At 41.0% G+C, this 27,858-nt stretch overlaps 1 protein-coding gene across 1 annotated transcript; it reads left to right on the top strand.

The window, feature by feature from the left end:
* The first annotated feature begins 985 nt into the window (after positions 1-985).
* Positions 986-26,744, top strand: Ddx52 (DExD-box helicase 52). The gene is made up of 15 exons (XM_040749365.1): positions 986-1,126; positions 2,474-2,663; positions 7,409-7,545; positions 8,944-9,129; positions 9,918-10,061; positions 11,245-11,356; positions 13,619-13,691; positions 14,691-14,894; positions 16,298-16,388; positions 19,107-19,229; positions 19,318-19,468; positions 19,932-20,007; positions 21,716-21,787; positions 23,648-23,734; positions 26,309-26,744. Exons 1-15 carry the CDS (start codon positions 1,040-1,042, stop codon positions 26,364-26,366), a joined length of 1,791 nt encoding a protein of 596 aa, XP_040605299.1. The 5' UTR covers positions 986-1,039; the 3' UTR covers positions 26,367-26,744.
* Positions 26,745-27,858: the final 1,114 nt, after the last annotated feature.

Here is a 27,858-nt window from a genome sequence, read left to right on the forward strand (position 1 = left end):
GTATTGAGAGCATACAGAACCCGGGATTCAACAGTAAAGCAAAGTAGATCTTCATGGACTTTCATTCCAGGAGAGAAACACTACAAAGCTAAAAAAAAAATTGTGTATTTCAAACACAGTGAGGATGAAACTTAAAATGTGATAAACTAAGATAGTTGCCCTTTGCATAAATATTTTTAGTTTTGTAGCATGTCTATATTAAAATCCAAGTACTTGCCGGGCGTTGGTGGCGCACGCCTTTAATCCCAGCACTCGGGAGGCAGAGGCAGGCAGATCTCTGTGAGTTCGAGACCAGCCTGGTCTACAGAGCAAGTTCCAGGACAGCCTCCAAAGCCACAGAGAAACCCTGTCTCGAAAAACCAAAACAAAAAACAAAAACAAAAACTAAAATCCAAGTACTTCCAAGGTTTTGAGATCGGGTTTGTTTGCCACTCCATCTGTAACCCTGTAAGCTTAGCTCCAGCCACTCCAAACTTCTTTTCTTCCTTCCTCATCCCCTCTTTCCTTTCCTTTTTCTCTTTCCTTCTTTGTGTGGTACTGGAGAGCAACTCAGCACCTGGCTTCTGTTCTAACAATGTCTCAGACCCTTTCCTTTCTTCAGAATGGTTTCCTCTAATCTGGAATGCTGTTCCCATGTCTTGGAAAAGTAGCCCCTTCTCACTTGATTGAACCGTCCAATCTAACTAAAAGTAGCCTCTACCCCTTCTCTATCCATCAAACCTTTACATTTGCTTCACAGCACTTTTCATTTTCCTAAGTTACAGTGTCTGGTTAAGTGTATCTCGTCCCCGCTAGACGGTAACCGTAAGTGCAGAATCTTGGCGTGCGGCTCAAAACACTATCCATACAAGCCTAGAACGCTCCTTCGCACAAGAAGCGTCTATTTTGTGAACGAATCTACAGCTCAGATTTCCACCACGCAGGTCACACACAGGCTCCGCCTCCTGGAGCTACTTCCGCCTACGGCCTCTCCGGAAGCAGTCGCGGAGCGGAAGTCGTATACACAGGCGCTGTGAGGCTGCGGGGTTTCTGGGTAAAGATGGATGCCTATGATCTGTTTCGCCGGCTCGGAGCTGGCGCCAAGTTCGACGTGAAGCGGTTCTCGGCAGACGCTGTTCGATTCCAGGTGCTTTCGGTACACGGGGAGCCGAGTACCCGGGAAGGGGAGGGGTCCGTAGAAAGACTGCTGGCAGCGGGGCAGCGGGCACGCTGGATTCCGGAGGCCTGGCTCCGACCACCCCCAGGGCATTTCCCCTCTTTAGGGTTCCGCTTGACCTCAGACCTACCCCGGACTTCTGAACGACCGTCTCCGGAGCCCAGGTCGACTCAGTTGAGCCTGGCACGGACACTTTTGTTTCCCGGCTCCTTGCTTTACTTTCAAAGTTAGAATCCTTTCAAAGGCCTCTTCTCGGAACCCAGAGGAAAGGAATTTGGGAAACAGTCTTTCACGGTAGCCTACCCAGGTTTGACTTCAGTGTGCAGATAGCTGTGATTTACTGGCATGGTTCTTTTCAGCGTTACAACCAACCAGAAGAGTGGTGTTGAAATGCGGTGAGGGGAGTGTCTTAGAGTAGTGAGCATGAAGGGAAGTCAGCGTGAGCTCCTTTGCGAACAGTTTGATCATAAACCTTACTGTCAGAGAACAGAACCTTTGTGAGGGGCGATGTCTGTGTTTCTTCGTCCTGATTGCAGTGCTGTTGTTAAATTGTTGATGTGAGAATGAAGTAATTTAATATCTAATAAACATGCTTGACATGTAGTAAATTGTTGTACCCAAGTCGCAAAGTCCCCAGAGACCACCAGGAAGACCCACCAAATTGCAAAAGTAAGGTTTTAATGATTGTTCATCCAACCATGACAGGGACCCCTTCTGGCAAGCTGACACAGCAGCCTCCAGAGGGAGAGAAGTTCCCTGTCTACTGCTAGATTTTAAAGACAAAAGTTACAGGATTACATCAGTAGGTACGGGTTGGTTTCTGATTGGTTGACATTTGGGAACAATCAAAATCATCTTTTGTGGCCAAACAGTTCCCAGGAACCAAGTATCTAGATTGCTGGGGGGTCTGGAGTTTCTCTGTGTTCAGTTTTGGTCCTAGACTCCGGGAGGCCAGAGGATCTGGAGTTTCCTTGTGTCTTTTCTGTAGCCTGTCATGGCTACTAAAGCAGGGGGCTGAGTGAGGGTCTGATTCCTTTATTTCTAAATTATTAGAAGTGAAGCCCTTGAGCTTAGTTTACCCCCTTTCAAAATGTTTATAAGTAGTCATTGCTGTTAGTGTAAGGAGGTCAGAGAGAGGGAGGGAGGTGTGTGTGTGTTTGTATTCTATTTGCCTAAACTCACAACACAACAGATTCCTGGTTGAAAGGGTTAAAATGGTGAATTGCTGAATTCATGTCCTCCATGGTGATAGTCATGGTTGGGTGAAAACAGCACTATTCTGGCATTAGATCTCATTTGAAATTTTGGGGGTTTTAGGTAGGAAAAAGGAAATGCAATCCTGATTCTTCAGAGGTGCTAGACTTCTTCGGAAACAAGAAGTCTGTCTCAGATGAGTGTGAAGCATTACAAACACACCAGGAGCTCCAAAATGAGGAGAAAACAGAAGAGGGCCTGTTGGAAAGGAGTAAGGAGCCCAAGAAGAAAAAAAGAAAGAAGGTGACATCAGGTTAGTATTTCTGTTTAACTTTTTTTTCAGCTGTGAAATAGTGCAAGCTGGCAAATCAGATAACACATACCCATTCCTCTGTTGATGACATTTGGATTATATCTAGGTGCTGGCTATTAATTGCTACCACAATGATACTCACACATAACCTTTTGTACAGGTGTTGCTCTCTCTGTAGGCTAATAATCCCAAAGTGGAGGCACTCTGTGAAACGGTATGCACACTCCCTTTGAATAGATACCACACAATGACTTCCACACCTTTGTCAGTCCCCGGTTTTTTTTTTTTTTTTTTTTTTTTTTGGTTTTTCGAGACAGGGTTTCTCTGTGGCTTTGGAGGCTGTCCTGGAACTCGCTTGGTAGTCCAGGCTGGTCTCGAACTCACAGAGATTCGCCTGCCTCTGCCTCCCGAGTGCTGGGATTAAAGGCGTGCACCACCAACGCCCAGCCAGTCCCGGGTTTTTGATTTGAGACAAGGATTTTCAAGTGCTGGGGTTGCAGGCCAGTGAGGTAGGACAGCAGGTAAAAAAAGGTATTGCCACCAAAGCCTGGTGACCTGAGGTTTGATCCCCAGAACCCACATAAAAGGAGAAGGATAGAACTGACTCCACGATGTTTTCCTCTGACCCCACCCCCAATAATAATATATTTCAATAAACCAAGTGCTCGGGTTAACTAAATGCTGGGATTACAGGCATAAGCTACCACATCTGACCTAGCACTATTATTGGTCTTATTTTTTTCGTTGCCAATCTACTTAGTGAAACTTAATTTAGATATTAGTACTATTTTGAGACAGGTCTGTACCCTAGGCTGCCCTTTAACCTTCTGAACACTTGCTCATTGTGCCTCCATCTCCCAAGTGCCGTTGTTTTTTTAGATATATGCCATCACCTGGTTTTATGCTGTGAAGGGGATTGAACCTAGGGCTTCATGCACACTAGACAAGTACTCTGCTCACTGAGCTGTAGCCCCCCCCTTAAATTTTGTGTTTTCTTCATAATTGAGGTGGAATATCTACTTATTGTTTATTTATTTTGAGGCAGTTTCTCCGTAGCTCTGACTGTCTTGGAACTCACTGTGTAGACTAGGCTGTCCTCAAATTCACAGAGATCTACCTTCATCTGCCTTCTAGCGCTGGGATTAAAGACCCACGGCACTACATCTGCTTTGAACATCTTTTTCTATGCTTTATGGATACTTCACTTCAGCTTTTCCTTTTCATAGTTTTTCTCTCTTTTTTTCTCCTGTATAAGAAATGTATTGTAAGAGCTTTTATGTTTTATGTCTATTAAGTTTCCTACCCATTTACCTTTTTTTACAAAATAAATACATAAGTTATACAATGATGCTGAATATATTTCTTTTTCAATCTTTATCTCCTGTTACTTAGTTTTATTATATTTTTCTAGAGCTACTGTATTTGTACTCACTTATGCTTATCTTCAAAAAACAAAGGCATGCTATTTTCATATGCTTATATACTTAATAAATATAAATTCTTTATATGCTTTCTTTTATGACCCTTTCCCCTCCTCTCTGCTCCTACCTCCTCCCCGTTTTTTGAGACGGTCTTGCATGGTCCTGTCTGCATTGGATCTGGCTATGTAGACCGAGATGACCTTAACTTAAGGCCATCTTTTTGCCACTGCCTTCTCTCTTGCTGGCTTGTGTGTGTGTGTGTGTGTGTGTGTGTGTGTGTGTGTGTGTGTGTGTGTGTGTGTGTGTGTGTGTGTCTTGGAGATGTTTGGATCAATAGGCAGTTCACTGATTTGTTCTCTTTTTTTTTTTTTTTTTTTTTTTTTTGGTTTTTCGAGACAAGGTTTCTCTGTGGCTTTGGAGGCTGTCCTGGAACTCACTCTGTTGACCCGGCTGGCCTCGAACTCACAGAGATCCGCCTGCCTCTGCCTCCCAAGTGCTGGGATTAAAGGCGTGCGTCACCAACGCCTGGCTGATGTGTTCTCTTTAATACAGTATAGTATACCATTATGTTCCACAATTGATTTAAGTTTGATTTTTTAAATGGGGTGTGTATTGTGTGTGTTCATATGATGATGCTGTATATGTGGAAGTTAGAGGACATCTGCAGGAGTCTAGTCTCTCCTTCTTTCGTGTGCATTCTGAGGATCAAGCTCATGTTGTCAGGCTTGAGGGTTAGGACCTTAACCTGCTGAACCTTTAAGATTGATTTTACAAGGTCATCTATGACTGGCATTTAGTTTATTTTCATACTTTTGCTCTTGTAGTGTTACAAAAATGTCAGTGCACTTATCTTGTGCATTTGTATGACTGTATCTGTCCAACAGATACTTAGAATTGCAGAGTGGGCGAGTCAGTTTAAATTTAGATATTGTAGGATGATCTACCAGAAACATTGTGTCACTCAGAAGCAGAGTGTCTTCTTTTTAGCACAGTGTAGTATGCCATTGTACTCTGTAGGGCTAGTACTTCCATTTTTCTGCTATTACATTCTAAGAGTTTTCTCTTTCCCTAGCTTCAAGGTAGATGGTGAAAGCTTTGCCTACTGTTAAAAAAGAAATGCCACAAATATAGAGAAAGGATTCAAATGTTGAGCAATCAGAAATACATAGATGTGTACTGTAACCATTCAGTAATAAATGTATGCAGGCTATAGATCTATGATATGTGTATTTATTTTCAATTAGAAATGTTAACATCATGGATTAGTGGTGACTAGGGCTTATTAGGACTGCTGTCTGTGTTACCCAGGCTTACCTTAGACTGCTAGGCACAAGTGATTCTCCTCCACAAGCTGAATACAGATGTGCACCACTGTCTGCAGGAGTCTTTTCTCTCTCCCTTCTCCCACTTCACTCTCTCTTAAGTAATTCTTCCCTGCAATGCCTACTGAAAATACTGCTTGGGAAGCAGAGGCAGGCAGATCTCTGAGTTCATGGCCAGCCTCATCTACATATCAAGTTCTAAGTCAGACAGGACTACATAGTGAAACCCTTTCTTTGAAAAAAAAAAATGAAAGAAGGAAGGCAGACAGACAGAAAGAGTGAACAGGGAGCTACATTCTTTTTCCATAGCTTTTTGTTTGTTTTTTGGCCTAGCAGGCCCGAAAGTTGAGATCCTTCTGTCTCCCTCCCTTGTGCTGGGATTATAGGCATGCACTGTCAGACACAGCTCAAATATAATTTCTATTGTAAATTTATTTCCTCCCTTTTATTCAAGACTGTCTATGGACTCTGTTCTGTTCAGTTGACTTATATTCCTGTGTTCTCATACCAGTAACACTTGTTTTAATTCTTGTGACATTAAATCTAAAACCAAAACAAAAAGCAGAGCAACAGATAGACTGGCAGGGCATAGTATCACACACACCTATGTAGTGTACTAGAGACCACCTAAGACCACATACAAGCTAGATAAGAACTCTACTGCCTCTGAGCCCCAATATATACTTTAAAACAGATGCAGTTTTATTGAATGTCAGTTATGTCTCTATGAAGTTAAAATTTGTGTTTTTAAAATTCCATAGAGGAGCTGGAGATACGGCTTAACAGTTAAATGCACTGACTGTTCTTTTAGAGGACCCAGGTTCAATTCCTAGTTTGTACAAGGCACCTTATACTGCCCATAACTTCAGTTCCAGGGGAATCTGATGCCCTCTTTTGACACATGGTACACAGATAAAACACCCCTATACATTTAATAATAATAAAAAAAATCCAGGCATAGTGGTATTCGCCTATAATCTCATCACTTAGGAGGTGGAGGTAGGAAGATCAGGTGAGGAAGGTGAGTTTTACCTACATAGCAAGTTCAAGACCAGACTGGGCTAAAGAGGACTCTGTTAAAAAAAAAAAAATACTCAGTAAAGATCTTTGCTCACTAGTCATAGAATTTTTTTTTTAGATTATTCTCACCTGTTGGTTCTACCATGCAAATATTACAGCTAATCTGGTCTTTAAAACAATCATGTCTGCTTTATAGATACAGAGAGAATTGCTATCTTTATAATATTGGAAAGCCCTATGCATTATGGTTTTATTGCTGTTGCCCATGAAATCTTTCATCATAATACTTTGTGGTTTGTGTTTTGGTAAGCAGAAGCTGGCTGCCGTATCACTTGTGTAATTTTCAGTTTATCTCTTGTTTGAAGCATACAGTTGTCCTGATGTTCACAGCTGAAACAACTAGCAAAAGGAAGGGAGAGCTTCAGACTTTGACTGTACCATCAGTATACCTCACCCATTTCCAGTCTTACATGCACTATTTTGTAATTTAAGAAAAGCAGTGCAGAGGAGAAAGACACCCTATGACAGGGTCCAAGCAGAGGGTTGTTTTTTGTTTTGTTTTAAGTAGGGAAAGGGATCATAAAAGGGGAAGGGGGGAAACTGACCTCCGGGGACAGGAGCAGCATCAGAGAGGAAAAGAGGGGCACAGAGAGAGGGTGGGGAGGGAGGGAGGAACAGACAGGGAGAAAGAGGGAGAGAAGAGAGAGAGGAGAATGGGAAGTAGGCAAGGCCCCTTTAAAAGGGAACATAGTGAATGTGCATAGGTGGTGCTCTTAGAGGCTGCAGGAGCTTAGTGGCTGCAGCTGAGAGCGTATCCTGTCAGAACCCAAAGGACAGGCCAGTACAGATGCTTGAATACTAACAGCTATTATTCCTTCCCCAGTTGGATCTGCTAATGTTTTTTCTGGTTTAGTGGGAAGTGTAGCCAGTCTGGCACACCTAACACAGTTGCATTTGGTAACTTTTGATCCTAAAAATATAGAAATTACTGCTCAAGAAGAGTTTGATGCTACTATACAGTGGACGTCCTCTGTGGAAGCAAAGATTCAAGAAGAGAAAAACACCAAAGGAGAAAAGAAACTAACTTCAGAAAAGTTGGAACATCTCAGAAAGGAAAAGGTTTGAAAAATATTTTCAGTAGCCGTCTGTGCAGAGCTGGAAGTGTTTGGTTGTGATTACAAATAGATCAGATAGAAAGAATTTAGTTCCAGTTGTTTATAGATATGTAGTGTTTGTATATAACAATTCTTGACCTCAAGTTTCAAGAGTAGAATTAAAATTTTCAAGTTTCTTTGACTGGAGAGATTTCTCAGTGGTTACTCTTTCAGAGGACCCAGGTTCGGCTCCCAACGCCCACATGGCAGCTCACAACCAACTGTAACTCCAGTTGCAGTGGGTCCCTGTTCCTGCCTCTGTAGGCATCTCTTGCACACAAGGTGCTTATACATACATACAGGCAAAAACATTCATATATATAAATTATTTTTTTAGTATTTAAACTCCTTTTGATACACATAAAATCTGGATCCCTTTCTCTTTGGTGTTGAATTTACTGGTTTAAAAGTATTTTCTCCTGTAGGGATTACAGGGTCAGAAATTTGTTTTGTTTTTTATTTGTTTGAGTTAAGGTGGCAAATGGCCCACATGGATCTCCTGATTCTCCTGCCTCTGCCTCCCACTGTCAGGATTGCAGGCATGTGGGGGATAGGACACCAAAGCAGTGACTGGCACCGTTGCCTCCTGTGCCCTTTCACTTTGCTAGTGGAGATTGGGTGCTTCCTTCAGGGTTATTGTGCTGTGCTTCAGTAACCCAGAGGCCAAAATGTGGCTGGCTGTGGACCAGAAAATGAAGTTGCCCAGTCACTACCTCTAAACTCTACACTTGGCACTCAATTTTTAAAAATGCAGGGGCTGATTGGCTTGGTTTTTCCTTGTTTTTTGGTTTGTTTTTTGTTATTTTTTTAGGTTTATTTATTTACTATGTATACAGTATTCTGTCTGCATGTATGCCTGCAGGCCAGAAGAGGGCACCAGATCTCATTTTAGATGATTGTGAGCCACCATGTGATTGGTGGGAATTGAACTCAGGACCTGTGGAAGAGCAGCCAGTGCCTTAACCTCTGAGCCATCTCTCTAGCCCCCTTGTTTTTGTTTTTAAATACTAAAAAGCACTGGCATTTGTATGCTGAGATTGAAAACATAATTTCAGCGCTTGCCTTCTAGAAATTTCTATAAAGTCATGTAAGTTACAAGTGTGACAGAAGCACATTTCAGTGTGTGACACACCTCTAACTTCAATTTGAAAGCACAGACAGGTGGGTCCCATCATCTGTGAGGGTCTTCTGGCTGTGAATACCACAAAATGTACTTAGTGTCTGTGTTGATTAGGGCTTGAATTTAAGCAGAAAGCTTCATGTGTCACCATAGCTTATCCCAGAGCTATTGCTGCTGTTTTAAAACATCTAAGATTGTTGCTGTTTGGCCATATCCATGGTGGCTCCTTTGTCTAATTTACAGATCAACTTCTTTCGGAACAAACACAAGATTCATGTCCAAGGAACTGATCTTCCTGACCCAATTGCTACATTTCAGCAGCTTGACCAAGAATATAAAATCAGTTCTCGATTACTCCAGAACATTCTAGATGCAGGCTTCCAAGTGCCCACGCCAATTCAGATGCAAGCCATTCCAGTCATGCTGCATGTGAGTGCAAAGATCTAGGATGCCTGTAACATTCCACTGTGTCCTCATTCTCTTCCTGTCCCCTTGAAATTCTTTCCACCTTTGGTCTCCTGTTAAATCCTTCATTTGCTTTGAAAGTCTCAAGTGCTTATGCCCCATAAAGCCTGCTTAACACAATAAGATGTGATAATTTCCTTTCTCGGTACCTCTTGTGCGTAGGCATGGCCTTGAATCCATGGTCCTACTATCCTAGCATCTTAAGTGCTAGGACTTTGGGAATGTGCTACTGGGCCTGACAGTCAACTATTCTTTTTCAAGAAGCATTCAAACCCTCTGAGTATGCCAATTGTTTTGTCTTCTCATTCCTAGTTTTTTAACATTCTTGTCCATATTTCAACTTTGCCCCCAATACTCTTTATTATTGAAATATCCCTTACATACAATAAACCACACCAACTTTAAGCTTAGTTTAGTAAGTCTGAACAGTGTGTAACCTACGTAATGTAATTGTTTTCTAATGGAGATGTGCATTTCTCAGAAAATTCTGTTGTGCCCTGCTTGTTCATTCTTTACCTTACCCTACCCAGGGGAAAAAACAAAAAACAAAAAAAAGAAGATTGTTTCCTGTAAACACTCTTGTCACCTAGGTCATTAGCCACTATTCTAATCTTCACACATTGTATTATTTAGCAAAATCTTCCCAAGGCATACTCAGTTTTATTTGTTATTTCCATATATGCTCACATTGGTTTGACCAGGCTCTAAAAACTTAATGAACTTTTCCTGTGCTTACTGTGTTCTGTTGTTAGGGTCGAGAACTTCTGGCTTCTGCTCCTACTGGATCTGGGAAGACTTTGGCTTTTAGCATTCCCATTTTAATGCAGCTGAAACAACCTGCAAATAAAGGCTTTCGAGCCCTGGTTATATCCCCAACTCGAGAACTTGCCAGCCAGGTATGACTATGACATAGAGTTTTGAGAGAATGCATTCATGTTTGCTTTGATACCTTTCTTGCTTAAGTTGGTAAAACTCTCAGAAAAATGTCTTCCAGCCAGGCAGTGGTGGTGCACTCCTTTAATCCCAGCACTCAGGAGGCAGAGACAAGTGGATCTCTGTGAGTTTGAGTTCAGCTTGATCTACAGAGCAAGTTCCAGGATAGACTCCAAAGCTATAGAGAAACCCTGTCTCGAAAAACAGAAAAAGAAAAAAAAATTTTGTCCGTCGTGGTCTAGTGTCCCGTAGAAAGTATTCTATATATTACAGCATATGGGCTGGTCTTTGAAAAGTCTATAATTTTATGAAATGTGATTTTGACAATTATCCTTCTTTATAAAGGCTCCCAAGATCTTTGAGGTTGAAAAGGTACAGTGATATATTCATCGCTGAAATTTTGTTTTTTTCATCCAGAAAAGTGAAATATTGATGGACATGGTGGCTCATACCTGTAATTCCAGCATTGGGGGGAGGAAGAAAGAGGATCAATATTTCAGAGTCATCTTCAGTTTTTTTTTACATAAGTCTCAGTCTTTAGTCCCAACACCCTGGAGGCAGAGGCAGATGGAACTCTGTGAGCTTTAAGCCAACCAGGGCTACATAGTGAGACCTTGTCTGAAGAAAAGAAGAAAATAAAAGAAACTACTTCATTCTCTGAGAAAGTAGGAGCTCTCCGTTGATGAGTTCTATGGTTCCAGTGTGAAGAGTAAGCACATGCTGTGCAGGAGGATGGTCAACACTGGGCTGTGAACACTGCAGCACATGGAAGGAGTTTGCTGTTGTTTCATGGACTAAATTAGGATCTTGAGGAAGATTGAGTCCTTTCAACTAGAGCACTGCAGGTTTCATCTGTGGGTTGATAATAGATGTGTTAAATGAAGTTGTGCATCCTGATCTAGTTTGTTTGTTTGTTTGTTTGTTTCTTTCTTTCTTTCTTTCTTTCTTTTTAGTTTTTCGAGACAGGGTTTCTCTGAATTGCTTTGGAGGTTATCCTGGAACTCACTCTGTTGACCAGGCTGGCCTCGAACTCACAGAGATCTGCCTGCTTCTGCCTCCCAAGTGCTAGGATTAAAGGTGTGTGCCACCAATGCCCGGCCTGGCCTAGTGTCTTAACCACTTTGGTTTTCTCTTTTTTTGTTTTAGATTCACAGAGAGTTAATTAAAATATCTGAGGGCACAGGATTCAGGATACATATGATCCACAAAGCTGCAATAGCAGCTAAGAGATTTGGACCTAAATCATCCAAGAAGTTTGGTAAGAACTTCCTGCTTAGTGTATCTAAGGGATTTGGAAATAATAAAGGTGGTGCTAATTGCAGTGTAAGAGTTGTTACAGTGCAAGTCAGGAGAGAGAGATGTTTTTTTAAGTCAAGATCTCATGTAAGTCATGCTAGCTTCAGATCTAGTTGAGAATGACCTTGAACTTCTGACCTTCCTGCTTCCCAGTCCTGAGTGCTGGGATGTATACCACCACCGAGTTTATGTGGTGCTGGGAATGGAATCTAGATCTTTATGAATGATGGGTAAATACTATACCAACTCAGGCACATCTCTAAGCTTGTAATTATTTTATTGAGACAAGGTTTATCTGTGTATTCCTTACTGTCCAGGAACTAGCTCTGTAGACCTGGGTGGCCTCAAACTCAGAGATCCACCTGCCTCCTGAGTGCTGAGATTAAAGGCATGGGCCACCATACCTGGCTTTAATTAATTTTTATTTTTTGTTGTTGTTGTTGTTGTTGTTATTTTTCAAAACAGGGTTTCTCTATGTAACAGCTCTGGCTGTCCTGGAACTCTCTCTGTAGACCAAGCTAGCCTCAAGCTCACAGAGATCCACCTGCCTCTGCCTCCTGAGTGCTGGGATCAAAAGCATGCACCACCACCGCCTAGCTAATTAGTTATTTTTAAAGAAGATAAACATAGATTCCTCCCACCCTACTCCACCCCCTCATTTCCCCCAGGAGATCTGTGCTTATATCCCAGCAGATTCTCCCCACTAGTCACTGTTAGTATTCAGGCATCTGTTCTGGACTGTCCTTGGGGTTCTGACAGGACACGCCCTCAGCTGCAGCCATGAAGAGCACCACCTGTGCATATTCACTATGTTCCCTTTTAAAAGGGCCCTGTCCACCTCCTATCTTTCTCTTTCTTGCCCTCTCTCTGTCTGTGTGTCCTGTCCTGTGTCCCCCATGTGTCCTGTCACCCCCCTTTCCTTTCTCCACCTCTTTCCTCTCTTGCTGCTCTTATCCCTGGAAGCTGGTCTCCCTCTTCCCATTCCCCCTTTTGTGATCCCTTTCCCTAATAAAAAACCCCTCTGGTTGAACCCTGGTGCATAGTGTCTACCTCTTGCACGCCACTTTTCTTAAATTACAACAGTCACCACAGTACATTTGGATATTTGTAGTTGTTACAGCTGGGAAACCAATAGCCCATTGTGGATGAAGGCTAGAAATACTGATAAGCCCCCTACAATGCCCTAGACAGCTGTCTATAGAAAGTTGTGTGACTCAACATATCAGCAGTGCTAGGCTTGGGAAATCCTACCTCGTGCCCTTGATTTCTAATCTACTGTGGAAATGCCTTGCAGGTGAGAATGGATTGCATGGCTCCCCTTTAATGAACCAGAGAATTTGCTTTTTAACTTGAGTTCTGAGAAAGATTTCATTCAAGATTTTTATCCAAGCATGGTGACACACACCTGCAGTCCTAGTGCTGAGGCAGGAGGATCAGAGAAGTTTTTAGGCCAGCCTGGGCTTAGGATGATATAGTTTTGCCTCTTAAAAGTTGGAAAGGGCCAGGCATTGGTGGTGCACACCTTTAATCCCAGCACTCGGAGGCAGAGGCAGGCTGATCTCTGTGAGTTCGAGACCAGCCTGGTCTACCGAGCGAGTTCCAAGACAGGCTCCAAAAACAATACAGAGAAACGCTGTCTCGAAAAAGTTGGAATGACTGATCAGGTGGTGGTGACGCATTCCTTTAATCCGAGCAGTTGGAAGGCAGAAGTAGGCAGATCTCCGTGGGTTCAAGGCCAGCCTGGTCTACAGAGTGAGTTGCAGGACAGCCAGAGCTGTTACACACAGAAACCCTGTCTTAATCCCCCCCCCCAAAAAAAAAGAAAGCTGAAATGGCTGCAGTATAATAAGTTGGTACAACTTTTGCCTAGCATGTGTAATAAATAGAAGGCCTTGGCTTTTGCTCCTGGGGTGGGGAGAAGCACAGCAACTAGCCTGGCACTAGGCAGGGATAAAGTGATCATGAGTTTGGGGAGTCTCAACTGCATAGCAAGACTCTGTCTTAGGCAACGAGAAGGTTGGGGAAGCTGCTGAAATAAAATAGAGTACAAATAGAGAGTTTTATGATGAAGGGGAAAAATGTGTGTTGGCTTACTAACAAGCAAGACTTTTTGTATTTAACTGCTCTTCCCTTCCTACTTAAGGTTATTAACTGAAATTCTGAAGGCTTAATTCTGTACTCAAAGGAATGCATCTTACTTTTGTAATTTCTAATTTTCCTATAGATATTCTTGTGACTACTCCAAATCGACTGATCTACTTGTTAAAGCAGGATCCACCAGGGATAGACCTGACAAGGTACAGCATGCTAGTCTTTTGTTCACCTGCTTATTTTATTAGTTTTCTCATTACTGTGACCAAATATTTGACAAACAGTAATTTAAGGAGGAAGGAAGACAGGGTTATGTTTGAAGGGATATAGTTCATTGTGTCATTGGGGCCAGAGGGTGAGGCACCAGTTCTCCTTGCATCCATAGTTAGGAAACAGAGAATGACAGCTGTTGGAGCCTAGCTTGCCTTCTCTATTTTATTCAGTACTGGACCTCAACCAGTGGTGTGGTTCGTACAGTGTGTCTTCTGACCTCAATTAACCTGGTGTAGGTAATTCTCACCAATGAGCCCAGAGGCTTGTCTCTGGAAATTCTGGGTCCTGTCAGGTTGACAGTCAGTGTCCTCCGTCATGGTTATATTGTGTTCTCAGTTGCTTTTATTATTGTCCTTTGGCACATACTGCCTGCCAGCTTGTGTCAGTGTAATGCTCAGAATATAATAGCTTTAATTAACTAATAGAAAAAAACAATTGGTCAGGAAGAAACTTACACACTTGATAAACAGTACATAATCACCCAGACCTTTTTCACATATTTCAGCAAAGGCAATGGAATCTTCTGTTGTTGCTAATACAGCTTGTCTTTGAGGATTTAAAATAAGTGACTGAGCTACATTTATCATGTTTTGTGCTAATTTTTCTTGTATATTTTTTTTCTCATTTGATGAACTCAATCAAAAACAGCATCATTGCTGGGTGGTGGTGGTGGTGGTGCATGCCTTTAGTCCCAGCACTTGGGAAGCAGAGGCAGGCGGATCTCTGTGAGATCGTGACCATCCTGGTCTACAAGAGCTAGTTCCAGGACAGCCTCCAGAGAAACCCTGTCTCTGAAAAAACAAAACAAAAAACCCAGTATCATTATGGGACTTTTTTTTTCATGTATCCTGACATGTATTTTTTCATGTATCCTGGATGAATTATCCCAGATCTTCTAGTTCAATAATACAGGTTGTTTTGCTATTTCTTAGTGTTGAATGGCTGGTAGTAGATGAGTCAGACAAACTGTTTGAAGATGGTAAAACTGGGTTTAGAGGCCAGCTGGCTTCCATTTTCCTGGCCTGCACATCCCACAAGGTCAAAAGAGCAATGTTCAGCGCAACCTTTGCATATGATGTCGAGCAGTGGTGCAAGCTCAACCTGGACAATGTCGTTACTGTTTCCATCGGAGCAAGGTAAATATCTGTTCTTTATGTTATCCCACTCACTTCTCTTAAAGTAAGATTTTATGTTTGTTTTGACTTAATGAGATAGTTTGTTTGGCATGACACCAACAAGCAAGAAAAATTTTACTGATAGAAGTGTGTGTGTTTGTGTCTGTGTGTGTGTGTGTGTGTGTGTGTGTGTGTGTGTGTGTGTGTGTGTGTGTTTATTTTAGTATGTGCATGTGGGGGGTGGTATGTGCACATGAATACAAGGTCAAAGATGTGAGAGCCCCTAGATGTGGGTGTTGGGAATCAGCTCAGGTCATCAGTGGCTAGAGAGATGACTCAGAGGTTAAGAGCACTGGCTCTTCTTCCAGAGGACCTGGGTTCAATTCTCAGCAACCACGTGGTGGCTCACAACCATGTGCAATGAAATCTGATGCTCTCTTCTGTAATGCAGGCATATATGGCAGACAGAGCACTCCACTTGTACATAAAAATGAATGAATGAATGAATGAATGAATATGTTTAAGAAAAAAGAAATGAGGCTTTTTTAATAGTTTATTTAAATTCATTTTATGTGCATTGGTGTGAAGTTGTCAGATCCCCTGCCATGTGGTTGCTGGGAATTGAACCCAGGTCCTCTGGAAGAGCAGTCAGTGCTCTTAACCACTGAACCATCTCTTCAGCCCCTAAAAATGTGTTTTTAAAAGTCAAAATTAAGGATTTTTTTCCCCTCAGATTTGCATGATGAAAGATTCTGATGTTTCCATGTTACTCTTCCCATCATTGTACCTTTATTTCATTCACAAAATATATTGTAAGCTCTGTGGCCACCCATACTTAGTTTCTTTGTTTGTTTAAGTAGGAACAAGCTGGTGTTACTTAACTACTTGATAAGTGATTCTTGTACAAAACATGATTTTGTTAAGTACCAGGCATCTAGTTCAGTGATTGAGCAGTTACTTAGCATGAGGTCTCTGTTTCATTCTTCAGCACTGAAAAAGAGATAGGTAGATAGGCATTTCATGCTAAATTAAATTACACAATCATTGTTTTTTGTTTTTTGTTTTTTTTAAGTTCAAAGTGAAACCTTGTTTGGCAAGATTGCTCGACATGCTTTCCACCAAGCCTACCAGCCTGAGTTAGATCGCAGAGTCCGTGTATGGAAGGAAGGAAAGCATATGTGGTGATCAGAGGACACTGTCAGGAATTGATTGAGTCTCAGGCTAGCCAGTTTACATAGCTTGCACCTTACCCGTTATGCCACCCCTGTGGCCTGTTTGGGTTTTTTGAGACAAAGCTTTACTATGTGTCCCAGAAAATTAGCCTAAACTCACAGAAACCTGGGCCAGCCTCCCCGGAGCTGGGATCACAGGTCCTCACTAGCGTGCCTAGCTCAAATTTGATTCTTAAAAGTGCTTTTTCTTAGGAATTCTGCAGTCGAGACTGTTGAACAAGAACTGCTCTTCGTCGGTTCTGAGACTGGAAAACTTTTGGCCATGAGAGAACTTGTGAAAAAGGTATGTTGGACTGTGTACTTGACTTTTGGTGAAGGACATTCATTTTCTGTCATCATCGGCATTATATTTAGTGTTGATTCATTCTTAATGATCCAGTGGTGGTGAGTCTTCTGTTCTTTGCTTGAGTAGAAGATCTACCTGGTGATACCTTGATTCTCCATCTACTAATCCATGTCCCCTTTGTTCCCTTGTCTTTGTTGGTTTGCTAGAGATTGTCTGGGGCACTTAGTAATGAATAATTCCTTGTGTCTGGTTTTCTTTTTTTATTCCAAAGTAAGTACTAAATAGAATCCTTGGTTAGAAAGTTTAAAGAGTGAGTTTTCTAGTGGTTAAGAGTCCTTACTGCTCAGCAGAGAACCTGGGTTCAATTCTCATTACCCACATGGTGCCTTACAATCATCTGTAACTTGAGTTCCAGGACATCTGACACTCTCTTCTGACCTCTGTGGGCACCAGGTACACACATGGTCACATACATATATGTAGGCAAAACACTCATACACATAAATCTTCAATTTTTTTGTTTGTTTTTTGTTTTATGAGACAGGGTTTCTCTGTATTGTTTTGGAGGCTGTCAGTCCAGCCCAGCCTCGAACTCACAGAGATCCGCCTGCCTCTGCCTCCCGAGTGCTGGGATTAAAGGTGTATGCCACCACCGCCCGGCTCAAATTTTAAAAATAAATCAACTACTGGGTTCAGGGTAAGGAGCAAAAAAAGAAATATAAATTACAAGGCTGCTTTTTGGAATATATTCTTAAAGATGAACAAAAATATGGCAACTGCCTTAGTGGAAGCAGTTAGGATGGTTGGAAAATGGAAAAGAAAGGCATTTATACATCCTTGGGTGCTGTGCCTTAGGAGTAGGACATGGGCTTCTGAGCTGGGGGTACCATTCTACCTTTGGGCAGCTCACCTCCCATAGACCCCAACTCTGCAGTTTTTACTTTGTAAATGATATAATATCTACTTCAAAAAGCTATTCTAATATTTAATGTGTTATACTAGTACTTATAATAATGTTTGCCTATGTATATGTACTCCTGGGATTATTTTTATTTTATTGAATTAGGATCCCACTCCAAAGCTCAGTTTTTAAAGGTTTATTTATTATGTACAGTGTTCTGCCTGCATGTATGCCTGCATGCCAGAAAAGAGTACCAGATCTCATTATACATGGTTGTGAGCCACCATGTAGTTGCTGGGAATTGAACTCAGGACCTCTGGAAGAGCAGCCAGTACTGTTAACCTCTGAGCCGTCTCTCTAGCCCTATATTGACTTTTTTTTTTTGAGACAGGATTTCTCTGTATTGTTTTGGAGGCTGTCCTGGAACTAGCTCTTGTAGACCAGGCTGGCCTTGAATTTACAGAGATCCACCTGCCTCCTCCTCCCGAGTGCTGGGATTAAAGGCGTGCACCACCAATGCCCAGCCCTTTATTGACATTCTTAAGGATGTCATTTTGCCCCTAGAAAATTTAAGATTTTTGCAGGTATTGATATAGTGAAATTAGATCAGAGATTTTTAGTCATGTAAGATCTCTGGAAAATCTATTTGCAGTTAAAAAGCTTTATTCTTTCATTAGATCCCCAAAGAGTATAAACAAAGCAAAAAGGAAGAGTCACTGATAGGGACATTTGGGAACATGAGGTGGGGTATAGGGAGTGTTTGATGACAACAAATGTAAAAATAGTGTGCTGAGAGCTGTTAGTTAATGATCAGGGGATTGGGAATTTTATTTGTTTACATTGAGACAACTAGAACTTAATCTTTATTAAGATGCAGGGAAATTCTAAAGTTAGATGTGGTTTTTACATTATGAGCAGAATCAAACTTCTGGAGCTAGGAAGTGGTGGTTTTAGCATGAGCACACATTATTGTAGGAAAGCAACTTTATTGGAATTAGTAAGATAAAGAATACAGTCCAAAAACAATGGAAAGAACCCATTGTAGAGGGTAGATGATGAGGAAGATGGAGGCAGATTTAGACACTGTGAGTAGAAGTGCGTGTCTTAGAATCTCTATTGCTGTGATAAAACACTGTGACCAAAAATAAAGCAACTTGGAAAGAAAGGTTTATTTCGGCTTACTGTTTCACATTAGAGTCCATCATTGAAGACAGTCAGAACAGGCACCTGGAGGCAGCAACTGCTGTAGAGGCGATGGAAGGGTGCTGCTTCATCGCCTGCTGCCCACTAGCTTATTCAGCCTCCCTCTCTGTCTGTCTGTCTGTCTCTCTCTCCCTCTCCCTTCCCCCCTCCCCCTCTCTCCCTCTCTCGCTCACTCTGTTTCAGTAGCTATGAAGCCAGTCTGGAGCTCACTCTGTAGACCAGTGGCCTTGAACTCAGAGATCCGTCTGCCTCCCGAGTGCTGGGATTAAAGGCTGTGCCACCAACGCCCGGCAAGCCTACCCTCTTATAGCACTCTGGGACCCCTGCCTAGAGATTGGCCCATCAATCATTAATTAAGAAAATACACTACAGACTTGCCTACAGGCAAATCTTGTGGAGGTTTATTTTGTTTTGGTTTTTTTGTTTTGTTTTGTTTTGTTTCAGTGGTTAGTCCCTCTTCCCAGATGACTCTGGTTTTATGTCAGGTTGACATAAAACTTGCCAGGACAGTGCATCAAATTGAATGGCTTATTTGTGAACTGAAAACATATTATGAAATACTGATTGTGTTCTTCTAAGTTATACATATAAATTTTGCCTCTTTCTCCTAGGGTTTCAATCCACCTGTTCTTGTTTTTGTTCAGTCCATCGAAAGGGCTAAAGAACTTTTTCATGAGCTCATATATGAAGGTATTAATGTGGACGTCATTCATGCAGAAAGGACACAACAGCAGGTAGAAAGTCAACTGTACTACAAACATACACTGCCTGTTTTCCACTCTAGAATGGTACTAAAGCATTTAACATGTCTTCTTTCACCAGCGAGATAACACAGTCCACAGCTTCAGAGCAGGTAAAATCTGGGTTCTTATTTGTACAGCCTTGCTCGCAAGAGGGATTGACTTTAAAGGCGTAAACCTGGTCATCAATTACGATTTTCCAACCAGCTCAGTGGAATACATCCATAGGATAGGTGAGCCTTTTGTCTTCATGCCCTGTTGTCCTCTCATCTTTCTCAGCACCTCTATTCACTCTTTGGTTCTATGAAAATCCAGTGACTTTGGGGAGCGGTTCTTACTTTAATGGTGTGTGCAAGCATGCTCATGGTGTGGGTGTTGGTCCTCAACTTTCCATGTGTTTGAGGCAGGGACTTTCTTGTCCATCATTATATATATCAGGGTCATTGGCCTGTGAGTTTGCATGGATTCCCTGATCTCTACGTCCCATCTTAACTAGGGACATAGGAATTACAGGCACATTTTTACTGTTTCTAGCTTTTACGTGGATTCTGGGGATTTGAATTCATATCTTCATGTTTGTGCAGCAAATGATATGTCCACTGAACCATCTCTCCAACACTCAGTGACCATTATGTGAACCTTGAGAATGTCCTTCCAGTAAGAAACAAAAGCTTTTTGTGGTTTGATTTCTCCTAGGTCGAACTGGAAGAGCAGGGAATAGGGGAAAGGCTGTTACATTTTTCACTGAAGATGATAAGCCGTTATTAAGAAGGTAAATTAGTGGCTGAGGTATAGCTCGGTTGGTAGAGCTCTTGTCTGGTATATTTTGATTCCAGCGTCAGTCCTACCACCCTACCCTCCCCCAAAATGTAAGAAGCATGTAAATTATGAAATATAACTATTTTAGTTGCAGTTGACAAAATTGCTTCATTATTTTTGTGTGTATATTTTATTAGTAGATAATAAAAAATATGTCTATGTCCCAAATTCTGTTAGAGGCTGTATAGTAAACCCTGTCCTAAGGATCAGGGGAGAGATCAAAGAGCTGTGTTTTTGCCCTTCCTCTATTAGGACTTGGAAGCATTGACAGTGGAATATTCAGTGTTTGGTTTCAGAGTAACAGAACTCCTCTGAGAGCCAGCATCCTTACTGCATGATATTAAGGTGTAAGTGGGAGGGAAAGTGTGTGTGTGTGTGTGTGTGTGTGTGAGAGAGAGAGAGAGAGAGAGAGAGAGAGAGAGAGAGAGAGAGAGAGAGAGAGAGAGAGAGAGAGAGAGAGAGAGAGAGAGAGAGAGAGAGAGAGAGAGAGAGAGAGAGAGAGAGAGAGAGAGAGAGAGAGAGAGAGAGAGAGAGAATGACAGGGTCTTACTGTGTACTTTGGTCTCTGAGTAGCATGGACTATCCTCAGACTTAGAGTCTGGGCCTCCCAAATCAATGCAGGAGTATCCCACCACACTTGGCTTATTAGTAAGGTTTTTGAGTTATCGAATACTATATATGGCTTGTCACTTCAATCAACATTCTTTTTTACCATGGTGCATCCTTTCCTTACTTGGGGCCAGATGGAGTTTTATATTTAGTCCAAGAATCATTTGCTACAGAGGAAAAAATATTTTAGTGACACATTTTATTTTTAGTTAGTTGTAGCTCTTTGAAGTCTGGATATCATATACTTTTAGACTCTCAGGTCTTAACATAGCCTGTCATTATAGATTTTTATGCAGATTTCAGCTTTTGGAGATGGGGTTTCACTAAATAACTGAGGCTGGTCTGAAACTTACAACCTACCTGCCTCAGCCACCTAAATGCTCGTATTTCAGGCTTGTGCCAACACTGCCAGCTATAAAGGTTCGGTGTTCTCTGCCTACAGTGATTTTTGGTTGAAGGATAACCGATGGCATCTACCATTTCTAACAAATGAAATGCAGTTAAGGCAAAGGGATTGTACTCTGGTCTGTTTATCAGTTCTGATGAGTTTGATGTATACCTTCAAAGCCTCTGTTATGTCACCCTTTGTCTTTCACATGTCCATATGTAGGAGTATGTTACAAGAGCCTCGATGGGTCTAAGGCCTTAATAACCACAAGGATGTGACTGATGACATCTGTGTAACTGTGACCGTTAGTTTCCCCATCAAGCCATTGTGATGACTAAATAGGTTATTATATGTAGAAATCTTGGAGTGCCAACCCTTTAGTAAGCACTGTCACTTAATGAATTCTGGCTTACCTCTATTTTGATTTAGGATTTGTAATAGCTGCTACCTAAAGTTACTCATCAGTATATCAAATTCAAGTTCCATGAATGCTTCTCTCAGGAATCCACTATGGTTCATTTGACAGTAATTGGTATTCTCTGAGAAGACAGTGCTGGAATACTTTTGGGTAGTTTTAGTTCCTCTTATGTTGTACAGAAGGTTTTGTACATGACTGATTTTGTATTGTACAAGACACATCCCTGTTTATGGGTTCCTTTTTCAGTGTTGCCAATGTTATCCAGCAGGCTGGCTGTCCTGTACCTGAATACATAAAAGGTTTCCAGAAACTATTAAGGTATGCATTTAAACTTACTTGAAACCTTCTCTTTGGGTTTTTACAGATACATTCTTGCTTTTTGCTTACTTTGTTTCTTCCCTCTTGCCTTTATTTAATTTGCAGTTTAAGTATATATATCCCAGAATGGTGCATTGTTGAATTTTACATGTTTTTGTTTGTTTGGAGAGAGGGTTTCACTCTGTAGCTCTGGCTGTCCTGGAATTCTCTCGGTAGACTAGGATAACCTTGAACTCATAGAAATCTGCCTGCCTCTGTTCTATAATGCTGGAATGTACACCACTATGCCTGACAAATTTTACATTTTTAATCTTATATACCGATGATCCTTGACTTAAAACAGGGTTAAAGTTAGCTGGGTGTTGGTGGCACACGCCTTTAATCCCAGCACTTGGGAGTCAGAGACAAGTGGATCTCTATGAGTTTGAGACCAGCCTGGTCTACAGAGCGAGTTCCAGGACAGGCTCCAAAGCAATTCAGAGAAACCCTGTCTTGAAAAACCAAAAAAATGCCGGGCGGTGGTGGCGCACGCCTTTAATCCCAGCACTCGGGAGGCAGAGGCAGGTGGATCTCAGTGAGTTCGAGGCTGGGCTGGACTGACAGCCTCCAAAACAATACAGAGAAACCCTGTCTTGTAAAACCAAAAAAAAATTAAAAACAAAAACAAAACAACACAAAAAAGTGTTAAGGTCCACTAAGCTCATTTTAAATTGAAGATATTATAAGTAGAAAATTAATTTAAATGTATCTAGTCTACCAGATATCTAAGTGTAGTAACCCAGTGTGCTGTAGGATTTCACAGTTTATGTAATTTTGTTTGTTTTTTTTTAAATAGGGTCTCAGTTTGTACTCAGGCTGGTCTGAAACTCACAGCAATCCTCCTGCCTTGACTATCCTAACTACTGAGATTACAGGCATAGATCACCACACCTTTCTAGAGTATCTGTCATCCTCATTGTTGAGTGACTCACTTGGGGCTTTGATTCCCTGCTGCCATCCAGCATTGCTAAAGAATTTTGTGCCACCTGATGTGTGCTGTGAAGGTCAAATACTGAGCAGGTGTCACTTTGCATCATAAAGTAAAAAACTGTGAGCGTGCTGTAGCATGGCTTCTGTAACAGCATCAACTGGGTGTGCTGCCTAACTCTGTTCAGTTTCCCTTGTGTGTGGCTGAGTGCACACTGCATTCAGTCCTGTGCACTTGCTACCTGTCTCCAGGACTCTTCTTCCTGCAGAACTGCACCTCTGTACCCATTAAACAGTCTTAACCTTTTCCTAGGTCCTGGCAACCACTGTTCTGTTCTGTTTGCTGTTTCTGGTTTTGACTGTCTGGATGCCTCATATTAGTGGAACCACATAGTATTTGTCTTTTTGTGGTGGACTTATTTCACTTTGCACAATGTCTATTAGTCAGAATTTCCTTGCTCAAAGCCCCTACCACATTTTACCTGTCCCTATGTAGGTCATTTAGGCTGTATCCATGATACATCTATTGTAAGTGATACTGTTAAACATTTTGCTTTAGAATATATTATTTCCTCATCAGCTTTTTCATCTTTGAAATTCAGATTTTTTAAAAAACTATTCAGTGAGTGAGATATGCTTAGACTTATTAGTGATGGTTAATTTTATGGAGTCACACTGTTAATGTCTACTGACATAGACATTGTGAGGTAGTCCCAGAATGTATTTTAATCATAGCCAATGTTTTTTTAAAGACTGATTTCCTGTATACTTATGAAATAGTTGTAAGAGCTATCAGCTAATCTGCTTCATTGAAATGTGTATAGCCTCACCTAGCTTTAGCTTTTAAATGATCTTGTGTTTAATTAATTTCCTTTCTCACTTCCTAACTTCCAGCAAACAAAAGAAAAAGATGATTAAGAAACCATTGGAAAGGGAGAGTATTAGTACAACTCCAAAATATTTCTTAGAACAAGCTAAACAGTAAGTATATATATGGTAAGAAAAGTACCACATAGAGTGGGCATTGTTTTTCCTTAAGATACATTTCTAGAAGTAAAATGAATAGATAGGTAATCCATTATAAGATATAATAGAAATGTGTTTCAGGTTGCCTCTTTGAGAATTTGCATATTTCAGTGTTAAAATTTTTCTGTATCCGTATGTTAATCACCTGGGTTTCCCCCCATGTTTAAAAATAGATTACAGTTTGCTGTGAATTAGAATTGCATTGCCTACTCTTTGTACCATCTGTATCAGGTCATCCTACTGAAGCCAGTAGTTAGGATCATTGACAGGCATTGATTGAGCAGTTCTTGAAGTTTCCATCTCCTGGGCAGGATTTCATATAATCCTCTGCTTACATTGAGGTGCACTGTAACATTTAAAAAGGACTACTTAAAGGTTTTTTTGGAGGGTATTAGCATAGGTCTTGGAGGATACATACAGGTATGTTTTGTCTATTAGTGCTAGGAAGCTACATGTTTTCATAGTTTGCCAGACTCTTCTGAGTTCTGTTACCCTAGTTAAAGAAAATTGCACTTTTCACAAATTTCTCAGTACTAGAGTAACATGTGCTCTAATAGAATTGCTCAGTTCTAGTGATTTCTTGTGTGTATTCCTGAGGGTGCCATTGGTGTCCCAGGATGCTTTGTGAAGTAAGCTAATGCTTCTTTCCATTACCTTAAACTTGGTGGGAAAAGCCATTAGGTAAACTGTTCCATAGACCTACATCATTCACGACAGAACACTTGATGCTGGTGTGATAGAGACTATAAAACAGGCCATTTGAGAACATTAGAGGATTTTTTTTTATAATAATACTTTTGTTTTCCCTTTTTTTTTTTTAATTTAAGTTAGAAACAAGCTTCTTTTACATATCAATCCCAGTTTCATTAGAGGATCCTAAACAAAGGGCTGGAACAGTTACAGGAAGTTTCAAAGTGGTAGAGGTGTCTAAGAAAAGATGAAATTTAGTTCTTTAGAAAGAACAAAGTATGTAAAGGTATGAAACTGTGCACCATCCTTGTAAGAAGAACAGGAGTCTTGCACGACATTCTAGTACTCTGGAAATGTTCACTCCCGGGCTGACAGTGCACAGTGTCCCGGAGTTTTGGTGGGTTCTCAAGATTTAACATGGAGGAATAAGCACCACAGACTTAAAAGATTTGGAAGCTTACTAGTTTAAATTCCATTGGTACTTTTTGGTACTTTCTCAGTTTTATGAATTTTTAATATGGTGTTGTAGGGCCTCTGTGTGTGTGGTGTGTGTGTGTGTGTGTGTGTGTGTGTGTGTGTGTGTGTGTGTGTGTGTGTAGTCTTTGTGGAGCACAGACTTTATCTAGAATGTCATGAGGACTATTAGGCATGTATCAGAGTCTTACTCCTTGGGAGAGCTGAGAGCTAAGATAACATGTGCTGACTCTGGTACTGAGTAGAAGCCTGTGGAGGTTTTTCTAGAGGCTGAAAGTCAGCTGGGGCAAAAGATGGAGGCTATTAGATTTTAATAGGATGCAGCAGTGGTTTTTTTATTTATATAAAACACTGTTTTGAGTAATTGTACCTTAAATGTTTTGTGTTCGTAGCATTCTGGGCTAATTAAAACTTAGCTATAAGAGGACTTTGGGATACTGGTGTCAGTCTTGTGGTACCAGCCACACAGAAAGGTGCTTTAATTTTCTTTGTTTTCTCCTAATTTAAAGGCTGTCCTTAGCATAAGAACAATATCCATCATGATCTAGTTCCTGCCCCTTCTCCATTACAGATGTGGGTGGCTTTGGGGCATATAAGTTCATGTCTTCATCTCAGCTTCCACATTAAACTTGGAACCTGATTCCTTGTTATCTAGTGGCCTCACTTCATTCAGGTCCTGCGGCCCCAACCTGGTGTGATGAGGGGTAGATCTGGATTTGAAGCTTAAAATAGATTCTGATAGGGACTTTCTTGGGTGACTTTGGGCAAGTTCTTGTCTCTCAAAAATTGTCTCCATTATATAATGCTTGCATTGGAGGTACAAACTCTGCTTTCGGAGTTAGTTGGTCCAAAAATTACATGAGCAAACAGTCCAAATAACTTCTTACTGTAGTATGCAAGTATTTATTGTCTCTTAAGTTTTTCCTTTTTCTATATTAACACTAGTTAATGCATTCACCATTCACAGACTGTCAGTGTTCATGCCTAATATTTATTACTAAGGTGTGATGACCAGCAAGTTTTTAGCCATTCTACCTCATTGTCTTCATTTGTAAAATGGGAGTTAGGAAGATCCCTTGACTTAATGCATGTACAAACAACACTTAACAGCAGTGTCTAGTACTTAACACTGAACCAAGGGGTCAAGATCAGACTGTCCTTTGTGCTATGTAATAGTGGAGTTGGTTGTGATGTTTTTCATATGAACAGTGGTTTTTATCCTGGATGGAATTAGCTAACATCTTTGTTCCCAGTGCCTCATATGCTTTGCTGTACACTAACTTTCAGCACATGTTCATTTATGTTCTTGGTTATAGAAGTAAATGTATATAGAATTGCTGATTTGATGTGTCTTCCTTTTCACAGGAGAAAGGTTGCTGGCCAGAACAGCAAGAAGAAAGAAACTCTTGAAGAGAAAAGTTAAAAATAGATACCTTAGAAGACTATCCCCACAGTTTAATTTATAAGCCCAGCATGAATTTTCATGGATTATTTAACAGCCATCTTTACCAAACATATTAAATCAACAAGGGCATGAGAGAAGAAAATTCTCCTAATTTACTGATGCATCAGGGCAAGCTTCACCTTGTAGGTGAAATTTATACAATGGAAATAACATGCATTGACATTTCTGCCTGAATCAGAGAGATACTTCTTATAGAAGAAAAAGAGTTGATGTTAAAAATAACACCCAAATGTGGTGAACTCTTAAGGATTTTGCCCTTCAAGTGTGAAGCATGCTGTGAAGAGGCATCTGGAACAGAATTTTAAAATAAAATCTTGAGCTTGAATGCACCATCCACACTTGCATGCATGGAGAGTGTTGTGTTTCTGATGTGGACAAGAGCAGCACAGGCCATCCACTAGGAAGAAGTCTAGCGCTCCTTTAGTGTTTATTTTAATGGCTTTTGTGGTATGAACCACAGAAAGTACCTTATCTATGGCTATCCAAGTTCCCGAGGACTAGAAACTTCAGTCTGTTGAAGTGTACTTCAGCATGCTGGGAAGGAAGTTCATGCTTGGCTGTCACAGTGTTGCAACTGTAGGGTTATAATCGTCCTCTCCCTTTGACTTTATTCTCCATCATTTAACATGTTCTTTCCTGTCTTCCTGTCTCTTTCCATTCAAGATGAAAGCTGACAACAGTGTTTTATCCTGATAAGGAAAAACAGTCCTGTTACAGGATATACCTGGCTTCATTTTCTCAGAGGCTTATCTTTGCTGAAGCTTGATAGCCTTCATCCACCCTCTGCCAAAGGAGTGTGGTCATATGCGGGCCAAGGCAGTGCACAATGTGCGGGTGTTCCTTAATTTCTTGTTCTTTACAGTGGAATTCAAAAAGGCTTGATACATGTTGAAGCACTTAGACCTGGTACCTAGAGTTGCCCGGGGATCCATGCTGCCACAGGACTGCAGTGCAGATGACCGCCAGCATCTGAATTAAACCTGTTTCCTTTACTCTCAGCAGTTGATGCTTCATTCTAAAATCAGCACAGGAGACCTTTTTAATGTGTGTTTGTTTTGAGAAGGGATCTCTGTAGCCCAGACTGGCCTAGAACTCACAGTGATCCTCCTGTTTCAACCCATTGACTACTGAGAATACAGACATGAGAGAAGACTAACTTGAATATATGGGACAAAGATTTTTTTTTAGTCAAAATTTATTTAAATAGATTGACTGCTCCAGGGAGTAAAAATAAAAGTACATAGATTTTTATTCTTGCAGATCTCCAAATCCGTGCGTCTCCTAAAGTGGATAAAATGTTGGAACTGTTTGCCTGGTATATTCTTTAGTTTCTTAGAGCTTCAGTTTCTCCTGTGTCTTAAGATGTAAAGGAGCTCCGTGTCTGAAGCTTTGTAAACTCACAACAAATAGTCCTTCAACAAACATTAAGTTTATTTATATTTTTTTAGGA

Source organism: Mesocricetus auratus, unplaced genomic scaffold (genome assembly GCF_017639785.1).
Source record: "Mesocricetus auratus isolate SY011 unplaced genomic scaffold, BCM_Maur_2.0 Super-Scaffold_100007, whole genome shotgun sequence".
Classification (NCBI taxonomy): domain Eukaryota; kingdom Metazoa; phylum Chordata; class Mammalia; order Rodentia; family Cricetidae; genus Mesocricetus; species Mesocricetus auratus.

Bases quoted from the DNA above. Each gene is read 5' to 3' on its own strand.
- Ddx52 (XM_040749365.1), top strand. From the start codon at position 1,040: ATGGATGCCTATGATCTGTTTCGCCGGCTCGGAGCTGGCGCCAAGTTC. The intron at 7,546-8,943 runs GTTTGAAAAATA...TCTAATTTACAG, and splicing joins AACATCTCAGAAAGGAAAAG to ATCAACTTCTTTCGGAACAA. The intron at 16,389-19,106 runs GTATGTTGGACT...TCTTTCTCCTAG, and splicing joins TGAGAGAACTTGTGAAAAAG to GGTTTCAATCCACCTGTTCT.